General features: G+C 45.2%; 1 protein-coding gene across 1 annotated transcript in view; it reads left to right on the top strand.

The window, feature by feature from the left end:
• The window catches only part of PDRG1 (p53 and DNA damage regulated 1), a 117242-nt gene that overhangs the window by 17371 nt on the left and 77892 nt on the right, over nucleotides 1-21979 (top strand). The window contains exon 2 of the mRNA XM_069651007.1: nucleotides 14211-14286. Within this exon, the coding sequence (XP_069507108.1) occupies nucleotides 14211-14286 (76 nt within the window). The remainder of the gene's footprint in view (nucleotides 1-14210; nucleotides 14287-21979) is intronic.

The following is a 21979-nucleotide window of genomic DNA, read 5'->3' as shown; positions in this document are numbered from 1 at the left end:
TAGGATGAGGTCCTCAGCATACAAAAGCCACGGAATGTGCTGACAACTCAACTTCGGGGCGTTAGAATGAATATTGATGAAACTATTCCCCATATGAGAGATGAAAAGGTTGAAGAGGGTGGTGGCCAAAATGCATTCTTACTTAAGGCCTCGATGCATGGAAAAGGAGGCTGTCCCGTGTGCCTCTAAGGTTAGCCTCACCTGCATTGAGGTGTTAGAATGAAGCGGGTCGATAAGTGTCACTAGGGACGGCAGACAATGAGACAATTTAAACAATAGGTCATTGTTTTTAAATAAAGCACACTACCCTAGAATGTTGCTGCTGCAAAAAGCATTTTTTGTTGCTGCGCAATCTATTTTCTTTCCAATCCATTTACTCTCAGTTTAATGTAATATTTGGTCTTGTAAAGGGCACCTCTACCAATGTTTGTCACTCTTGTGGGTGACTCTGCAAAAAAAGAGGAGTTGGATGTTAGTGCGATAGCAGGGTAGCCAGATGACGTGGTTGTTGATCAGGGTCGGACTGGGGCATAACAGTTTCTCGGGCACCACCGAAAAAGTGGCCCACAGTTGCAAATGGAAATTCATTCCTTTTGTGACTCTGTTTGAATAGATTGAAGAAAAAGGAGCTAGGCTGATTAGCCATCAGTGCGGGGCGCACACCTGTAATTACCACGAATGGTTAAATGCTTTATATTATACTTTGTCAAAAAATATCTAATGAAGAGTTGAACACAGTTGAAAATGATTTTGAAATTATTCTCTTTAATCCACTGCTATGTGAATTAATAAAAGCTTGTCATTGGTTAAGAATCACCAATTTGTAATTTGCTGTTTTGTAGGCAAACGATAACCCTGTGGCTAATGCATTTTGGAAAACCTAGTTTCCTTCTTCAGAGCCGGGTAAATCTATTCAGGATTACTTAAATTGTTCTACCATCATCAAAAAAATCAAAAATTATACATTCATATTTTAATAGACGTATTGCAAGAACATTGAAAAATACAGGGTATCCACAGGGGACAAAAACGATTGACAAATAACACGTAAAGAGAAAGAGAAAACAACATATGCCGCTGTTAGTGACTTGTGTAAAAATACCTATAAATGTATGCCAGATCCATATTTAACTTATTCCTTGCGCACTCATAATGTAATAATGAAACTTGATAATGATGAAACTTGTTCCACATGTTATTACAGCATAGAGAACCATCTACCCAATCTTCTCCGTAGTCTTAAGGATCATTATACATTTCGTCTAGTCAATCTGTATTTATTCACGCTGGTAGTTAAACTAAACATTGTCGGCTCTCACTGTTTGAATAGATCCCAAGGGGGAGGTGTTTGATAAAATGTGATGCATATTGCACATTTTAAAGAATATTTATTCAGCAACACTGGTCAAAACCATTAGCCGCACAGTGTAGTAACTCATCAAACTGGCCCACATTGGCCAAAAAAGTGCCCCACTTTGACCCAAAAAACTGGCCCACACAAGCATATAGCGGGGACAGCCCAGAGCTGCGCCCTTCCCCAATAGTTGTAAGCATCCACCACTTCCCTCATCATACCGGCCTACCTCATCATCCGGCTCCACCTTCCCCCCACCCCGGAAGGCGCCTGGGAATTCCCTGAAATAAAAAGGCAGGAACAGTTTTCAAAGGTGAAAGTCACAAATGCTGCAGCAAGCTTTATTGAAGTATCGAGCCATGAGTTATCTTACAGGTGATCCGTTTCTCCACCACACCTCAGGATTATTCTACACTGGGTGTGGCTTCTTAAGCAGCCCCCCCTCCCACAGCGTCCAGAGGACCCTGCCAGGTAGACCCCTCCATCCCTAATCATTCCCTCTCTTCCCATGGCCATCTCTTTACTTTTTTACTTTTAGTTATTTTCTTTTCTTCTTTCATTTCTCCTATTCATGATCTTTCTTCCATTCTATCCATCTATCCATTCGTTCTTTCTTCACAGTCTATCCTTCTTTCACTGTTCTCTTCTATTGTCCCATTTCTTTCTCCCTCCTTCCCGAGTCTCCTCTCACTCCCCAGTGCTTTCATTCCCCTTTGGTTTATGTCCATTTATTCCACCCCCCTTTATGGTTTCCTTTCTCAGTTCTTTCTATTCCCCAAAATACCTATCATTCCCTTCCCAAGTTCTTCCTATGCGCCACATTTTAGCCCCAAATGCTTTTTGCCTTCTCCCTCCCCCCCCACTCCTTCCATTGCTAATCGATTCCATCCCCAGTTCCCTCATTCCCTTCCCCAGCTCTTCTAGTACCCCCACAACCCAAGTCTATGCAACCGCCCAATTCATCCCAGACACGCAGTCCTTACTCCGCCTCCCCGCCCTTCGAACCCCCAACTCTTCCCATTCCCCCAATTCTTTCCTTACCCAACTCCTTCCTTGCCCCAAACCCTTTCCTTTCCCAATCCTTCCTATAACTATATTCTTCCCGTTGCCCACTGCTCCCCCTCCTTTCCAAGTTTTCGTTCCTCCATTACTTTTCCCTACCCCCCCATTTGCTTTCATCCCCCTTTCCCCAGGTCTCCCCTGAGTCTAGTACTCCTGGGCGCCATACATTTCTTTATATTCCTTAGTGTCCATATCTTTTTACCCTGCTCTCTAGTGCCAAACCCTGCTGTGCTATATATGTGCTTACCTCCAAGTATTCTGCCTCTTGAAAGGTGTTCATAAAACGCTGCAAAACATCCAGCCCTGTACCAACCTGTATTGTATGTTGGGGATTCCCTCTCGACTTGATGAGTGAGCCCCAGTAGTACAAGGTGACCCCTTTGATCCTCTTGCATGTCTCCTAATACCCTTACCAGAAGCCACCTTCTCCACGTGGACCCAGCTCAGTCCCAGCTGTCGGGTTTGTCACTAGTACCTCCGTCTGAGGTCCCTTACTTCTGTCACTCAGAAACAAAATTCATCTGTTATGCAAGTCCCTGGGCATTCCACTACCTGCTGCAGTCCAGGCAGGCGGTCCAAAGGAACCCTGTGGTTTCACAGTTGAGGTTCAGGAAGTCTGGCGAAATTAACCCTCTGTCACACAGCCTATAGCTGCTGAAAGAATAATATGAACAGATCTTATACAAAACCGCTTGGCTCCAAATTGGCCAAGTGGTTCTGAGGTTGAAGAAATTGAGTACGATTAAATTGTGCAATAATCACTATTGTTTAGAATCAGGAGAAGTCCCCCCGCACCCCTTTAGGCACCACATATGAAGACACACTATTACGTTCAACAGGAGGCACCTGTACTAAGGCCAGAGGCATCATGTAAAATGCACCCCTATTGAGGTCTCTATGGTTTCTCCCTGTTGTCACAATCACTCCCTGGTTCAGTCGACTCCACATCGCTTTCCCAAGTGTCCCGTAAGCCCTCCTGCTCACCTGCAGTCCCCTCTTCTACTTGGAGTCCAAATCTCCGAATCCTCAAGGTCTCTTCCCTGGTATGCAGATGGGGCCTGCCTCGAGAGGAAGCCACCCTGCCCCTCTAACTCGGGGCCTAGGGGGGCCCCCGAACCGGGGCAGACCGATGAAGGGGAAAAAGCAAACAGGCACAAAAAACCCCTTTCTTGTTGGGTATGGTGACAGGATACCGACAGGATACCAGGTCGGAACGATTTGGAATAGACCGAATGAACAAACCTCCACAGGGGGAGTAGGAGGGGGGAGCCGAGAAGTAAATGGAGAGGAAAAGAAAGGAAAAAAGGTGAGAGCCTAAAGTAGCGAAAACAGGAGGACTGAAATGGGAGAGGGAAGACTGAGAGGAACGAGAGAAGCCGGGAAGGCAAGGCGGAACGGCCAAAATCACTGGAGAAGGAAGAGAATGGCAGGGCACTGAAGAAAGGACTGGAGCGTACCAACCCGGAAGCCTAACGCGAATAGGTTGCAACGCGCGGGCTTCCGGGTTGGCGCTCGTAATAAAGGACGCCGCTGGTCAGACGGCGGAAAGCTAGACCGCTGCTGGAGAACGCGCAGCGGCGTAACGGCTTTCTCAATGGCCGCTCCAGCGCCAGCGTCTCCACCACTGCCAGCGACCGCCGTGCGTGACAGTATGCCCCCCTCCAGATCCGAACCCTCTGGGTTTTCCCGGATGTGTCCGGTGAAAACGCTTGACCAGTTGAGGAGCATGTACATACGACCTGGGTTCCCAAGAATCCTCGGAACTGGGATAGTTCTTCCAAGACACAAGATATTCCAATCTGCCCCTGCGATATCTGGAATCTAAGATGGCAGATACCTCGTATTCTTCTGGTATAGACTTGGGATTACCCAATATCCCTGTGGTCTTTCTAACAGGGGTGCCTGGATCAACTGGACGGAGAAGGGAGGAATGAAAGACCGGGTGTACACGAGACATGGACTTGGGGAGTCGTAATTTGTACGCCACTGGGTTAATTCTCTTGATTATTCTGAAGGGTCCGATAAACCGGGGGGTTAGTTTGGTCGGGTGTACCCATCTAGGCAAGTATTTAGTAGATAACCAGACCCGATCGCCCTCCTGCCAATCGGGACCTGGTAAACGACCTTGATCGGACAAATCCTTATACCTGCGTCTGGCAGACACTAAACTTCGTTGGGCGGTAGTGTGGGCTGTGGTTATTTGATCTAAGGTGGTTTCAATGGTGGGTATATTAGTGGGTGAGGAAAAAAACGGAAGAATACTGCGAGGGTGGAAACCATAGGAACAAAAAAAAGGGCTGAGTCCCGTTGCCGAGTGTACAGCGTTGTTATATGCGAATTCTGCGGTGGGCAGAAGGCCCACCCAATTGTCCTGATTCTTATTGACATAACATCGGAGGTATTGCTCAAGGGAGGCATTGAGGCGTTCTGTCTGACCATTAGTCTGAGGATGGAAGCCTGATGACAAGGCCCTCTTTATACCTAATCGTTGACATAGGGCGCCCCAAAATCGAGAGGTATACTGACTACCCCGGTCAGAAATGATCTTATCCGGCAGACCATGGAGCCTAAAGATGTCCCTAAGGAAAACTTCGGCCATCTCAGTGGCAGACGGCACTCCTTGCAGCGCTGTGAAATGGGCCAGCTTGGTGAAGGTATCAATGGTAACCATGAGACAGGTCGAACCCTGGGATTGGGGCAGGTCTACTATAAAGTCAGTGGATATTTGGGACCATGGTCGGCTTGGCAAGTCCGGTTGCATCAGCAACCCATAGGGTTTGTGGGTGGAGTTCTTATTCTGGGCGCAAACCATACACGATCTACAGTGTTGCTTTACGTCGAGAGAAAGTGAAGGCCAAAAAAAGAGCGAGAGATTAACTCTAATGTACCTCGGACACCCCTATGTCCGGCGGTAACATGGTTGTGACACCATTCCAGAACCTTAAGTTGTAAAGACCTAGAAGGAATGTACAAACGCTGTCCCACCAGTAAAAGACCTTTAGACCAACGAAGTTGAGGATGTAAGTCACCCGGCACAGTGGTTGCCAAATTGGGTTGGGTTGCCGTCTTCACCTCTTGAAGAAACGAAGAGACTATCCCCACTATTCTGTTCCGGGGAAACATAGGGTGACTAAATGAAGGAGAGTGGTATTCGGAAGTCTGACACCAAGACAGGGCGTCCGCCAGGCTGTATTGGGTGCCTGGAATGTAGGTTATAGCAAAGTCATACTGGCTGAAGAAATGCGCCCAGCGAACCTGCCTTGAGTTGACACATTCCATATTTCTGAGAATCCTCAAGTTTTTATGATCAGTACGTAAAGTAAACGGATGTGCTCCGCCTTGAAGCAGGTGTCTCCACTCTTCACAAGCCACCTTAAGAGCCAGAAGTTCCTTTTCGATTACGGAGTAGTTCTGTTGACTTGCGGAAAGAGTCTTAGAAAGATATGCAACAGGATGTTCCTGTCCTTCCTTGAGTTGAAGAAGTACTGCTCCCAATGCGTTGGCGGAGGCATCAGCCTCTACTATAAAGGGCTGGTTCTGATCGGGTTGTGTTAAAATGGGAGCGGAACAGAATCTCCTCTTTAAATCATTAAAGGCTTGATCAGCTGGTTCAGACCAGTGAAACGGCTTGGCATCTTTCTTAAGTAATGAGGTGATGGGCAGCACTATCTGTGAAAAATGTCCGATGAATTTCCTATAGAAGTTGGCTAGTCCCAGGAACCGTTGGAGGTCTTTCAAAGAAGTGGGTGGGGGCCAGTCTAGGATGGCAGACACTTTCCTTGGATCCATGGTTATGCCTTCCTGGGATAAGATATACCCCAAATAAGGAACGGAAGACATATTAAATAGGCACTTCTCAGGTTTAACTAATAGGTGTTGAGACTGTAGCCGATGTACGACTGTCTGAAGATGCGATGTATGTTCGGAGGAGGATTTTGAAAAAACCAAGATGTCATCGAGGTATACTATGACACAGAGGTATAATAAGTCAGAAAACAGGCGATCAATGAAATGCTGGAATATGGCCAGAGCGTTAACCAAGCCAAATGGCATCACTTGATACTCAAAAAGGCCAAACGGTGTCCGAAAGGCCGTCTTCCATTCATCCCCGTCTCTTATCCGGAGAAGGTGGTAGGCACTCCGGAGGTCTAATTTAGAGAAGATGGTTGAACCCTGGACTGCTTCCAGTATGTCTGCTATCAAAGGCATTGGATAACGGTCGCGGACTGTGACCTTGTTGAGACCCCGATAGTCAATGCATGGTCTTAACTCCGAGGAATCCCTCTTAGGAATGAAGAAAAAAGAGGCTCCAGCCGGTGATTTGGAGGGACGAATGAGGCCATTGGTCAGATGGGAGTCCAAGTACTTGCGAAGCGCCCTCTTCTCCAATAGAGACAAGGAAAACATGCGACTAAACGGAACCAGGGCATCTGGCACCAGCTCGATGGCACAGTCTTCCGGCCTATGCGGAGGGAGATCCAAGACAGAATGGTCTTTGAAAACTTCCTTGAATTTAGCCAATTCTGGGGGAATCTTACATATTTCATTTACTCTTTCTTGTTGGGGGGGTAAGGACTTGTACCAGTTCTTCTGAGACCTGTAGTAAACAGTTTTGTTTACAATATGAGGAGGTAAAGGCCAGGGTGCTCTGTGCCCAATCGATGAGCGGGTTATGCCTCCTCAGCCAGGGAATACCGAGGATTACGGGAAAATGGGCTGCTCGAATTAGATCAAATTGTATCTGTTCCGAATGCTGGAGAATGCAGGCCTTCAAGGATACAGTGGAATGGGTGATAGGCCCCGATGATAGCGGAGAACCATCAACTCCTTCCACCTTCTGGACTTCTTCCCGTTTCAACAGAGGGAGACCTTGTTTGTGCGCCCACTCGGTATCCATAAATACTCCGGCGGCGCCACAATCCAGTAGAGCCATGGTGGTAAGGACTTCTGTCGGGGTTTCCAACTGGATGGGAACAGCCATAAGGCGGGAGTCCATGGTGGTTGGATGAGAAGCTACAGTCACTGTAACATAGGGACTTGCGGTCTGACCTCGGTTACTCGTCCCCTTTAGTTCCGAGGTCGTTTGTTTCCCGGGCGTCTAGGCGGGACTTCATGACAGTTCCGAAGCAAGTGGGTACCGGATCCACAATACATGCAGAGGCCCGCATCCCTCCGACGTCTTCTCTCTTCAGGTGTCAAAGGGGATCGTGCGGACCCAACTTGCATCGGTTCCTCCTTATTACTGGAGTGAGACAGGGAGGGCATAGGGTAGGCACTTGGCAGAGGGGCGGCTGATGCTTTCTGCTTCTTCCTTTCGGCCTTGCGTTCACTGAGGCGGTAGTCAATCTGTGTTACAATGGAGAATAAGTCCGACAGAGTCGTAGGACGGGCTATCCTGGCCAGCTCATCCTTTATCTCCTCTCTCAATCCTCGACGGAAAATCGTATACTGGGCCCTTTCTGGCCAACCTGCCTCTGAGGCCAAACGTTTAAAGGTGGAGATGTATGTCAGCAGGTCACTGGAACCCTGTTGCACATCCAAGAGTTCTTCTGCAGCCACATGTGTGATCTCGGGTTGTTCAAAAGTCTGGCGCAGTGAGGTCAAGAAACCCCCATAATCTCTGATAATAGGGTTATTGTTGGTCACTAGGGGGGTGGCCCAAGCTAAGGCATTTCCTATCATGTTAGATATCATGTACCCCACCTTGGCGTGATCATTAGAGAACATCAGAGGTCTAAAGGCAAAATAAATGGAGCAGGCTTCCAAGAATTCTTTTAAGCGCTTCGGGGTGCCGTCATATTTGCCTGCAGATAAGGCCATAGGAGGTAAGTCGTAATCTCTAGCTTCCCGATTAGAGATCATCTGCCTCAGGACTGCGTTATCTGCCTTCACGTTCTGTAATTCAACGTTCATGGCCTGGACCGCGGCCACTAATTCTTGTATTTGTTCGGGGGTGGCCATACTTCTTTTTAGGCGTTGCAAACTGTCACAATCACTCCCTGGTTCAGTCGACTCCACACCGCTTTCCCAAGTGTCCCATAAGCCCTCCTGCTCACCTGCAGTCCCCTCTTCTGCTTGGAGTCCAAATCTCCGAATCCTCAAGGTCTCTTCCCTGGTATGCAGATGGGGTCTGCCTCGAGAGGAAGCCACCCTGCCCCTCTAACTCGGGGCCTAGGGGGGCCCCCGAACCGGGGCAGACCGATGAAGGGGAAAAAGCCAACAGGCACAAAAAACCCCTTCCTTGTTGGGTATGGTGACAGGATACCGACAGGATACCAGGTCGGAACGATTTGGAATAGACCGAATGAACAAACCTCCACAGGGGAGCAGGAGGGGGGAGGCGAGAAGTAAATGGAGAGGAAAAGAAAGGAAAAAAGGTGAGAGCCTAAAGTAGCGAAAACAGGAGGACTGAAATGGGAGAGGGAAGACTGAGAGGAACGAGAGAAGCCGGGAAGGCAAGGCGGAACGGCCAAAATCACTGGAGAAGGAAGAGAATGGCAGGGCACTGAAGAAAGGACTGGAGCGTACCAACCCGGAAGCCTAACGCGAATAGGCTACAACGCGCGGGCTTCCGGGTTGGCGCTCGTAATAAAGGACGCCGCTGGTCAGACGGCGGAAAGCTAGACCGCTGCTGGAGAATGCGCAGCGGCGTAACGGCTTTCTCAATGGCCGCTCCAGCGCCAGCGTCTCCACCACTGCCAGCGACCGCCGTGCGTGACACCTGTAGGCATTTATGTTAAGTAGGTCAGAGGGCATTTTTGGGAAATGTCTTCTGGGTAGTTTCTACTGTGTGTAAGGCAGAGTATATTCAAGGGCATGTAGTCCTTTTGATGCTGTGTTTTGGAATGTGGGGAAAGTATCTGGCTATATGTTGGAATAGCCGTGTGAGTCATGCTTCATATATTGCTGGGCCTGCCATGTGATACTGCTCTTGGCATTGGATAGCATGTATTACAAAAAAAGGGCTGCTTACATTTTTAAGTTTTGCCTTCAAATGTATACTCGATGAAAATACTTACATGAAGTTAGTCGCCTACCTATTCCCGTCTGGGTGGATGGTTAAATTCAAAGAAGAATGGCCATACTACATCTCCAGCCTGCAGACTATCTGGCTAGATGGGCTTTGACTAGCTGCTTAGTGGTGCTTTCTCAACACCTATCATTCCACTCCCCTGAACTGAAAATCTTTCCATGCCCGCACCCCACACTGCTGGTCACACTCTAGATGGCCTCATAGCATCTTCCCTGATCTCGCTGGGAAATGCTCAAATCCATCCCTTGTGTATGCATCATTAACTGGTGCTGAGTGACTACACTAATAAAGACCTAAGAAGCCTAATGTTGTCCTGTCTGCCACTCATTGGGATGCTGTCACGACCCTGGCCCAAAACCCCTCTGGCAAACCCATTGGCCAGGTGGAGTCAGGACTCGGGCCTCTAGAGCCTGGCATCCTCTTCAAAAGCCCTCATGGGGCCAGTCCTGGCGCCTATGGCGCCAGGCTCATACACCATGAAAAACAATGTGCTTGGGAACTACTTTATTGTATTGTAAGCCAACATGGAGGCATCCACATAGCTTGGTTCCTAAGAACCAAGCTATGCGGTCTAGTGTTTTGGGTGTGGTAGCTAGGGACTACTTTACCTGGACTATTTTGTTGGGGCTATTTAAACCACATCCGAGCAAGACAACACGCTTCGTGTTACTTTGCAGCTTGCAGCGTGACGCTCACCGTGTCCAGCTATTCCCTCGAACCTTGGAGAAGCAGAACCTGCAAGGAGACAAAAGGAACATCATTAGCAGCAGCATCTTACCTGCAGTCTTCATCTTTAAACACTCGCAGCTACTGAGAACAGCTTTCTTGAATCTGCACGCCAACCGGACAGAACGACCTGAAAGAGGAAGATAGAGGCAACATTAAAGAAAGCAGTAGAGACATTTACAAATTACGAACTGCTCAAAAGGCTTACCTGGCTGGTCGCCTCTCGGCTGGCACCACTCCGACATTCCACTCGCGCTGAAGAACACTGCGACCTACAAGGAAGGAAAACGCAGGTTAGCAAAGGCAAGACTTTGCGCAGCTTACTTACCTTACTTTGCTTACTTACCGCATCATAGCGCTCTTAATGCGCCATTATTTACCAGCGGGGCTCAACCAAGCCAGTTCGCCGCGCTGAAGATCCGCATACCAAAGGGAGAAAAAAGAGACATTTTGAACTAAGAAAGGCATGCAGGATAGCAACAAAACTAAAGAACAGTAAAAGACCCACCTGAACAATCAAATGGGCCGGCGTCAGTGAAGTAACTGGACCGCACTCGCCCATGAAAGACAACGCGCCCCTGCAAAGAAGGCAGGACGGAGAGCACGCCTAATTCTACCACAACGTGAGCAGAGGGCGCCAGAGGGACTGAAATCATACGGGGGTGGAGGGAGGATACTTACCCCAGTCGGTAAAGTCTTGAACACAGTACTCCTGTAATTTCAGGCAGAACCTTCCCTGCAGACCACATCAGGGCAAAGCTGAGAAGCATACCAGCGAGTAACCCGGCTGGGTGACGTCCCTGTAGATACCAGGTGAGCGTAACAGATACCATCCAAGTTGGACCCATGAAACTGGTCACCTCTGAAATTTTCACCGGCCTAGTTAAATCATCGCCACTGCTTGGTTCTCCCGACTCCTTCCTGCCCAATCTACATACAAAGTTGTGTAGGACTCTGGACATTCTTGCCCCGCCCATCACGAAGGAACTTAAGCTTGTGACCATCGAAACAACATTCCATCCCTGACCTAGTTCTCCACAAAGGGGCATTAGAGTGGTAATGAAAAAAACCTTTATTAGATGGTTAAAAGGTTATACTGATTAATTTGGGGAAAACCCATCTGAATCAATCGCCAGTGATCTCTCTACCTTATCGGGCGAGGTGAATACACAATTACCAAACAGAGATAGATAGACCTGTCAGCAATTAGGCCACAGAATTATATCTAAATTAATGCACAATTTTATTAGAATGCAATGGATAAAAACACACACAAGTAGAAAAAATACAATACATGCTTAAAAAGACAAATAGTCTGCGTGACAGGAAACCTTTACAAAAGGCTTAGTTATAAAATTCATTCATTTAATATAGAGAAATCTCTTCCATATAATGATGTTCTGATGTTGAATATCAAATTGTTATATTTATCTAAGACAGTCTGAAACACAGTAGACTGTCAACACTCGACATGTTTCAGTCCTCAACTTTCAATCAGGGACTTTCTTCAGGAGTAGTGTCATGTTATTAAAAATTCTCTCATAAAAAAGATCAAGTAAATCTTCAGAAATGAGGTCGGTATCTCGTTTGAGAGATTTTTTAATAATGGGACACTACTCCAGGCCCAACTGTTTAACATGTACATGTGGATGAGGTCCTCCCAAGAATGTGCATCTTCACCTGTGGCTTCACAAGCCTTTGAAGTCTATCAATACGCCCCTTCTCCCACGAAAGAATAAACTCCTGCCAATCTACTATTGCTAAAAACAAGATCACTGTTGCTCCTCTTGCATTGGGGAACAATTGCCAATGTTGCTTTCACAGCCTTGCAACCCATCTTGCAAGCTGTTATCGTGGCCATTGTGAAGAAAATGAGGGACTAATCAGACCTGGTCTCCCCCCGCCTTGCAAAGACCATTAAAAATAACATTGCTTCTCTATTGGGCATCTTCCCTAGCCTCTTGAAAATCACATGCATTTATTTATGCTCTTGATAACAAACGAAAAGAAATACTATCTCGGTGTCCCATCTTAACTACTGGCCCATTTCTAACACTCCCTTCATTGGCCAGATCCTGGACATGTTACCACTGCCAAGCTCTATAGAAAAGTGAAACCATCAATCTTCTGCATGACCACCCCTCAGGATTAGAAACCAGCCAGGGAAATTGAATCTAATACATCAGAGATGCACTCTAGACAGGAACACCCGTGCTTTCCTTATCCTGCTAGACTGATATCTGCCTTTGACACTGTAAACACATCACCTCAATTGGCCCGCTCCAATCAAGGGCACTTGATTAAAGGCGCTGCAATTAAGTAGATTACGTTCTTCCTGTCAGACTGAGAGCTTCAGTCCTACAGTGTGTGGTTCCTTAATGATCTGTACTCTGATCCTGGCTCTTAAAGGCCTACAAAAGTGTTGGTTTACCTCATCACTCTATTCATTCTTTGCAACCTTTCTGTCTTACGCGGCGGACACTCTGATTGCTTTCAGTCTCAGTGGCCCTTATAAGGACTCTCTACATCAACCTCTGCACCTCCTCCTGCCATCTCCAGATACAAGACTGGACAACTGTATGTCTAGTCATTTTAAATGTGAGATTATATACCATTGCCACCCCATGCCAGGTGGTCTCCCTAACGGCATTCTTTCAACCTTGTCTCATGAGGACAATACATTGGGTCTGCCTTTCACAAAGGGTGGAGTTCACAATGGCTTTGGTGGTCTCCTGGCTGAATTATTTCAACAGCCTGCTGTTGGGGCTCTTCAAACGCAGATCATCCAGAAAAGGCAGCCAAATTGACTCTTCACCTCATCCCCAACACAATCATTGGCTCCCTTTGTCTGTCCAGATCCGCTTCAAGTAACTGTGTATGTATGTATGTATGTATGTATGTATGTATGTATGTATGTATGTATGTATGTATGTATGTATGTATGTATGTATGTATGTATTTATTTCGAGATCTATATAGCGCACAAAACCCAGAGGTATCTAGGCGCTTTAATTTAGGAATACGGTTACAGTAAGTGATTCAGGTTACAGAGAAGGAAGCGTGAAGGGTGAATTACATCGTGGATTATACAAAGGTAACGCATCACACTCCAAGTGCAAGAGAGCAATACAAGGAAAACCCATCCATTGGGCCTGACCCCATGTTGCAGGGTGTCAGTAGCACACAAATGTGAAAGGCAAACAAAGGGCAAATAGATGATGCCTACCCCATGTTGCAAGGTGGTAGCAGCAGACAAATGCAAAGGTCAATCAAAGGGAAGATACATTGTGCCTACCCCATGTTGCAGGGCGGCAGCAGCACACAAATGTGAAAATCAATCAAAAGTCAGAATCTATGCCTTGTTTACAGAGTAAAGGGGATAGGATAAGGGACTGCTTATCTTTAACTCTGGTTCAAGAAGTACTGTCCTCTTAGACTCTATTTCTGCATCATCGGAAAACATTGTGCCAGTGCTCAACTTAAGAAGTTGGGTGGGAGAACCATTGACTGCACTGAAGTAGATCTTCGAATTGTGCTCTCACCAGATCTTGGTTATGAAGAAAATCAATGATGGATCAGAAAGAAACTTGAAATATTTCTCTTAAAAATAGTTTCCTTCAAACCTCTAATCAATGCATCTATCCTCCCTCTAATTTGTCTATAAAACCTATCTCTTATTGCTTCCTCAGCAACCGTTGTATGCTCATTATGGTGTTTGGATACAACGATTGTCTTTTGCACTGTCCTTCTGACCTATTTCCAGCTGATCCGCTTCGCTTCAAGGGCCTCTGAAAGATCATGTATACCCCTTCCCTCACCTTATGGGTAATATGTCCGCATTTGGAGTGCTTTAAATCGTAAATCAATAAGAATAACGTCACATGCTACGGGACATATTAGGCTGCATGTGTCGTTAAAGAAAGCAAGACATTGGGACTTTGTTAATGATTGTTGTTGCCAGTCTGCTTTTTGTGAACCATCTGTTCTGGTATGAAAGTGCTACATTAATGAATATTACTCCTTGATTTCCTCCAGATAGTGGACCTGGATATAAAGAGGAACCAGAACAGAGAGGCACTGCGAGCTCTACAACAGGATCCAGTACAGTCTGGTGAGTTTTGGGCAAGGAGGTGTTCAGGAGGATGTCCTCTACATGGCCTTCAATAGTATATTTCGTTTTCATAATGTACAAAATGCAGTACATGGTTACATGCTGGAATAGAAGGGCAACGCAAAATGGTACTCTGTTCCATTAGAGAATGTAGGAAAAATGTGAAGGGGTGTTTATCAAGGTGCCTGATTAAAAAGTTAGACCAATAATTGCTCATTGCCACAGGAGACATTGCTGCAAGTATGTACCCTGACAAATGAGTGTGAGCTTACAGCCTTCTTGTACCTGAATGCGCTAACAGTTAAATATGTGTACCTGATTCTGGGTAGAAAAGTTAGGTTTGTAGCAGCCATTCATGCCATTTCAAGCTTTTTCTTTCTTTTTAACAGAGCCAGGTGAACTTTGATAAAATGTCTGGACTTGCTGGCTCCAGGCCCATGATTTAACTTGTTAAGGGAATGAAGCTTAAACTATTTTACTTACACTAGTGCAACAATGTCTCTCATCCTTTTAGGTTTTTCTATAGAGTCCAAATCTGAGATCAAAATATCTCAGCATGGCTAAAATTTGAATGTTAGGTTTCCATACATGATGGGCCCTCCAATGAGGCAACTGGGTAGAAAGTCCCTGCGAAACCTCCTATTAATCTTTGTAACAAACAAACAATGAAAACCATAGGGTAGGTCACGGCTCACGTCCAGGTTGCAGTCTTCGCAACCTCTTGTCATGATTCCTGCCCCTCATATCCCCAGCCCTCCAAGATGTCGGGCTGGAGCCAGGCCACAATCACCTACATGGCCCTCAAGGGCCTCTCCATCCCCCCAAAGACCCACTTGGAGTCAGACTTGGCGCTTGTGGCACCAGACTCACTCACTCCGATAGAATAACATTGGGGATTGGACTTGTAGTGCATTGATGGGGACAAGATGGATGCCCCCACATATTTCGGTTCCCAGAACTGCATGTGCAGTCTAGTTATTTGGGTGTGGTTCAGCCCAGAGACACCTGGGATACCCAGAGACTATTTAAGCCACGCCCAGGCTGAGAAACATGCTTTGTGTTTTCTGCACATGCAGCATGACACTCACTGTGTTCGGATCGGTCTCCAGTAGGCTTGCATCTTTCTTCTGCGCTCAGCTCCTGCAAGAACAAGAACACTGTTAGGAACAGCATTACCTTGCGGCGCTTCTGCCCATCATTCATCGCTTTTTCTGTTCTGCGGGCATCTTCGACGGTGTCATTCCCATCCCGGCACGCCGCTTCCTAAGGGAAAAGAACATAAAAAAGGCAATAGTAAGCATTCAGCAAATCTTTGCTTATTTTTAAAGACTATACGAGCTTCAAACGCTTACCTGAATCCCAGCCACTCTGGGGGAAATCTGTCTCCGGAACTTCTCATCCATCTGCAAGAGGGAAAAGACACTCCAGGTTAGCATGGAAACATCTAGAGGCGCCGCATACCGCGCTTACTCGCTGCATTTCTTCTTCATAACCGGCATCCACGCTGAAAACGTTGCGGCACCTAAAAGACACAGAAAAAGAACTCCGTTCAATACAAATACGAAAGGGTCGCATCGCGCTCTCACTCACCTTAAACGCTACTCATCTCAGCAGCACGTCGCCATCCCCGGACGCCAGCCATCATCTAAGGAAGGAAAGGAAGGAAGTTAGAGAACTGTTCAAAAGACTCATTATACTTACCTGTCGGACTCTTGCCAGTGAAGTAACTAGGCAGCAACGAGCCCGCATCAACGCGCCCCTGCGCTGAAAGCAGGACGGAGAGCACACTTTCCAAGAAAACAAGGCCCAGTCTCCAGTCGAGTAGACTCCAGGGAAGGGTTCGAGGTCGTAAGAGTTCAGAACAGGCTGAGTGACGTCCCCGTGGATACCAGGTGAGCGTTAGACCTCTAGTGCACACTTGTGATAACAGGAAGGGTGTCTGGCCACATCCCATTAAAAAGGTTCTTGTGGAGAAGCATGTAATTTATATTCTTCAGACACAAGAAATCTCACATAACCAGATTTTAGCTTTGACTAAGGAATAGTACAGGATACATATGTGTCTGGTGCAGATGAAAGTAGGAACCATGTAAATGTAGAATGAAGATCGTTCCTTAGGACAATCAATAGAGGCGTAATGTTCCAAATCCTTCTTGCAAAAAGTATTTGGTTTTTAAAAGGTATATAGGATGGGATTCTGGGTCATGCTCCCAATCTAGCGACAGGGAACGGGACACTGAAACATTTGGGGAAACCACGCCCAAGGCTTTCCATTAACTGCAGAGACTGATTAGAAACCTGGCTCCAAACATATTTCTGTATGCAGATCATTGACAATTAACTGGGGCATTGCTACACTGACTTCCCCCCCATCCTGATGATCACAGGAAAATTATGAACACAATCTTTAAATTGAAGGACTTGAGGACAGGCTCGGATGTACCAAGATTCATCCTACTGATAGTTCACCATTAAATGCTAGACGGCTCTTAATCGCATTAAAGGGATGGTCTAGTAAAAATATTTATTTAAAAAATAGATGGGCAACATAAAAAAAAATACTAGCATTCTCTGTTTTTAAAACTTCCTATGTAAAATTTTGAGCTATTCAAGCTCAAAATTCGCAAAAGCAAGCACATGGGCGCATCCATTTTGTGAAATGGAGGCCCTCCTGTGCTGGCTTTTGCTTTTGCGGCACTAATGAAGGAAAAGCCAGCCAGCTGTAGTAAACAAAAGCTACCGCTGGGTGGCTTTCCCTTCATTAGTGCTGTAGGCGGAGGACGGAGGACGGGGACCGGAGACCAGAGCAGGAAAGCTGCAGCTGAAACCCCTAAGGTTTTCTTTTTCTCAAAAGTCCCCGTTTTTATTTTCCTCTGGCATAACTGCAGGATTCGGGTACCTCATGTAGGGCTCTTTGGAGCAGAATGCATAAGGGCATGTAAGCACGACTCCATACGTTTCAAAGCCAACCTATTTGTATCCCTATTTTTTGAAGTTGGGAGTAAAAAAAAAGTTCTTGTTCCCAGTGGGGTGGCATTTAGGCAAGTAAACATCTATTTGAAGTCTAAAACATATTTTTGTAATCCAACCATCTTTGCACCTCCTTTTATGCAAATTAAAAGATGCATTTTACCTTCAGGGAGGTGATTGGAGAAAGTTCTGCTTAGACACAGACCTTTGTTCCTGCTTAGGCGAGAGACATTGAGACTTGAACCACAGAGGACTGGCTTCTAGGCATGGGGTCTTCTACGGAAACCCTGGTCATTTTATGTTAGTCCTTTCCTTGATACTATGAATTACATGAAAATATTCTAAATATTATATGAGTCCTCATCACATAACATGTTGAGAACCAGGAAATGTGGTCCTAAAATGGGAAGGGCCAAGGGCTCAGCCTGTGTAAAGGGCCTAGGACTGAGTAAGGAACGCCAATCAAGACATTTCCACACGAATGCCCGTTCTTTTCCCACCTTGGGTGCTGCATGTTTTGTTGAGGCCTTCCCCCATGCCTTCTAGGACTTCATTCCACCTGGTTTTCGAGTGAAATAAAAAAGTTGTTAAAACTGGAATCCTGAGTCTTGAATGTTCTGTCAATTTCCACCCCATCACTGCGTGCTTACTCTGGTCCATGGAATACTGCTGTCTTTTCCACTATGCACAGGTCAGTGACCTAAAGTAACTTGCTGTTTAGAGACCATGTTAATTGGACTATTATTCCCTGCACAGGAACCAATACAGTATAATTCAGAATGTGTTCATATGTAAGGCAACTTGTCTATTAACTTCAAGACACAAAAGTGCGCATATCACTCATATGTTCTGCTGAAGGCTTAATATATTTACACTAATAGTTCTGGCTACTCTTTGAACATAACATTTAACACAACTGAGGATTGATCAATATCAATGTTTAATACTTTATGAGGACATTATTGGCTTTCTAGACACGTTTGCCCTGTACGTAAAGGACAAAGAGCTAGCCAATTTGTGATGGAGAATGTCTGCTGGCCACAGGGAATTCCATTAACCATTTGACTGCTCTCTGTATGTATAAATGGGTCCTAAACTGGGGCGAGTGTTGCATCTGTGCCCCACCCCCATATCCCAAGGACCGCAGGCAAAATCAATATTTTGGGCTGACTGCCTATTAAAGTTGTGCCCTGTTCTGAGTGCCTGTTTTTGGACTCGTGAAACCTATGGTCTAATCCTAATTTCTCCTCATGCCCACAATATGTGATATTGACCAAATCCCTTAATCGTAAATACCTCGGTTCCCATATCTGCAAACCAATTCCATTGCATGTTTAGAGCACTGTATAAATAACTGTATGCCTACAACCAAAATACTGTGTGATAAAGAATAATTGACGAGCTGTTGCTAAAAAGAATCTCTCCCCAAGGGGAGGGCAGATCCTCACACCAAGACATGATCTCAGAAAAAATACTGATTCAACATTTCTAGAAATATGTTCTCCTCGAATAGGAATCGTTCAGACAAATTTGTAATCTCACCAGTGGAAAACCATCAAACTCGCAAAGGCTTTTGCAAACAGGAGGCTCTTACGCTGATCATGTCCAATGCCTGAGCGATATTGGTACTTGCTGCAAATGCTACATAACCTAATGCAAACCATTTTAAAATGTACCATTTGTGTGCCTCCAAATGGCTCACTCATGTGTCTTCAAATGGCCCAATTTATGACCTGCATACAGACTTTAATCCAGGCAGAGACCACTCTTATTTTCCTGGACTTGAGTTAGGGAATTATAATATATAATGTTAGTGCACCTAGAATCATTTTAGTTTGGTGTGATGTGGAGTCATGGTAATACTTTCCTCCTCCTTATTTTAGATCTCGTCCACTAATGTTCAGCAAATTTGACGTAACACTAATTTGGCCACATTCAAATGCACATGCCAAATGGGATGCCATGTCAAATTGCATTGTGTTTTTAGTTCTGTCTTAACAGAACATGCGTTCAGAATGCGTATCAGCAATTTGCTTCTATTTTTGAGGTTTTCGGCATACACTTAGGCCTTACATACAATAGTTGGACGCTGCAAAAAGGTTGAATCGGAACAGCCAACCTTGCAATATTTGCACAAAAAATGTCTGATGATCACATGTAAATTCAGACGCACCAGACACAAGCATGTAAGTCTTCCCACGAATGAGACACCGCTTTAAAATATGTGGACACAAGGATGTGAATTTATTTACCACACACACATTTGGGGATATGCAGTAAAAGCCTGCAATATACTGCACAAGAATAATTTATATCCCGTTAAATGGACAGTCACGTCTATAATTATTATTCAGTCGCACAAACATTAAAATGTTGAATTACAGACATGGTTTGCAAATAAGCAAGCAATTATTATTTTTTTTATTTTTTTGCTACTCATTAATCTTCTGATGCCACCTGGTGATCCACCTTCAACCTATCATAGGAGGCAATAATGGAAAATATAATGGGGCTCTCGGATGGAAAAAAAGTTGTTGTCTTCCCTGGTTTGTCAAATCATTACTCACCTTTATATTGCCCAGCTTGTTTTTGAGCAATAACGCAATGAATCTGGTACCTCTGAATCCATATCCTGTAGAACATCAAATTATGTCCAGCCATTTAACTCCATGGTCTCTTTGCAGCAAAATATCGTCCCCATCGAAGTCCAAATTCACATCTAATGCAATCTTTGAAATCTACTGTTAGTATAATAAGGACCATTGGGGAGTCCTGAATTAATAGAGTTCCATTTCCCAAACATCTGCCATCACCTATACTAAATGCATTCTCTAGGTGGACCGACTGCTAGCTACAAAGCTACAGGATCAGAGTACATCTTGACACATTTAAGACAGTTTGTCTAGTGCAACCTTCATATCCGGAAGACACAAATTGGCTCTGAGCTAACTAAACATTATGCATGTGTTTATACAGCAGAGAATCCTGCTACAAGTTGCACAATAGCTAGCTTGAAAAGGTAAATCTTCCTCAAGTTGCTCAGATCCATAAGTCACGGCAGCCACATAGAATAGCAAAAGAAAGTAACCTTAAGAGGTGATAAAGCCCATGACCCTACTTCAATTCAATATTGGCTTATATGCTAACTTGCATATAGAATGCCTTTATAGAGTTGGGTGTGATAACCTCCTTAATGGTGGAATTCAAAATTATACTGATGGCCAAATCAGGCGAAGGACCTGGTAGAATGCGCCTATATTGATTAATGGTATTGGTCTATACCACATGCAAAGACCTACACCAAAGTCCTGGCCATCAGATTAGGAGCACCCGTGGCACAACTGATTGAGGCAGACTACTTGGAGTTCATTTATGGCAAACCTTGGATAACACTGAGAGAGTGAGTCAACTGATGTGAAATCAAGCACAAAAACATACTGGCCCTTCTGGGATCAGTCCATTGAAAAACATGACTTTAATTGGACTGTGTGTTTCGGTCCTGTACCCTGTGAGTCATGGGCTTTGGAGATGGCTTCATATACCCGATTTAAGCTTGCTGCCATTGCCCAACAGTCAGATTAGTGGTGAATGGATGCGGTTTAGATGTCTTCCACCTCACAAGTCCATACCAAATTTGTTTGCCCAGAAATTGTTTAATAAAACTCCTCTACAAAGCTGAGATTTATATTTAAAGCAATTTGTAGATGTTTTTAAATTGGAAAGAGATGCATAAAATACAAATCTTCTGCATGGGAAGTGTTTAGGAAGAATTTAAAAGAGGACATTTTGTTAAATGTTCCCATCTCTTTTCTCTTTTGAATAAAAGTACTTATTCTTGTTAGTTGCATTCAGCGAAGAAAAGCAAATGCAGAGGAGAGAGAAGACAAGATGGATATTGATGCTCCACTAGTTATCCCCAATTTTGCTCACTTGCATGCCCCAACTTGCCTTTTAACATTAGTGCTTCTTGAAGATAGTTTGCAGCTGCCATTTGTTGTCTGTGGTTTCTGATGACACAGCAAAAACGGAAGAGCTCAATCATCAGTAGGCTCCAAGATCTCGTCTCTCAAATGGGGGCATAATGCGTCTTCTGCTTATTTTATCGTAAACTGGATAAAAGATCAGGTGTCGAAGCTCTTTGTTCTTTTCATTACGGGCTTTGTCAACAGTTGTTTTGGTTTGATCCCCATTTGTTCCTCGTTGTGTTAATGTCACTGTTTGCATTAGCTTTGATGAACACATTTGTTGCCTCACTATTAACATCACAAAGACAGGGCTGCATCTGTTTTTAGGACAGATTATTTCGGTCAGAGGGCTATTTATATTAATTAACCAATTGCACGAGCATCTGTATTTATCCAGCTCTTGTCTTCACACTGTCCATGTAGTACTCTTTGATGGAAATCCCAAGCCTCAAAGCTTAGATACATTGGGCCTCATTCCGAGTACGGCGCTAACCAATGGCGCTATTAACGCCTTGGTTGACGCCGTACCCGGACCGGCAGCGCCTTGGTGGATGGCGGAATTACCGCCCCATTCCAAGGGTGGCGGGGCGGTAATTCCCCAATCCCCATTTACCCTTCCCCATTCCCATTTATGCCCCATAGGGCATAATGGGAGTGGGGAAGGCGTTAATTACGCCACCGTAAATTACGGTGGCGTAATTAACATCAAGGTCCCTTAGCGCCATGGTTTTTAACACCTGCTAAAAGCAGGTGTTAAA

Source organism: Ambystoma mexicanum, chromosome 3p, assembly GCF_040938575.1.
Source record: "Ambystoma mexicanum isolate Mex_15411 chromosome 3p, UKY_AmexF1_1, whole genome shotgun sequence".
Lineage (NCBI taxonomy): Eukaryota > Metazoa > Chordata > Amphibia > Caudata > Ambystomatidae > Ambystoma > Ambystoma mexicanum.
Note: the sequence above shows the minus strand (reverse complement) of the source record. Positions and strands in the feature narration are given on the sequence as shown.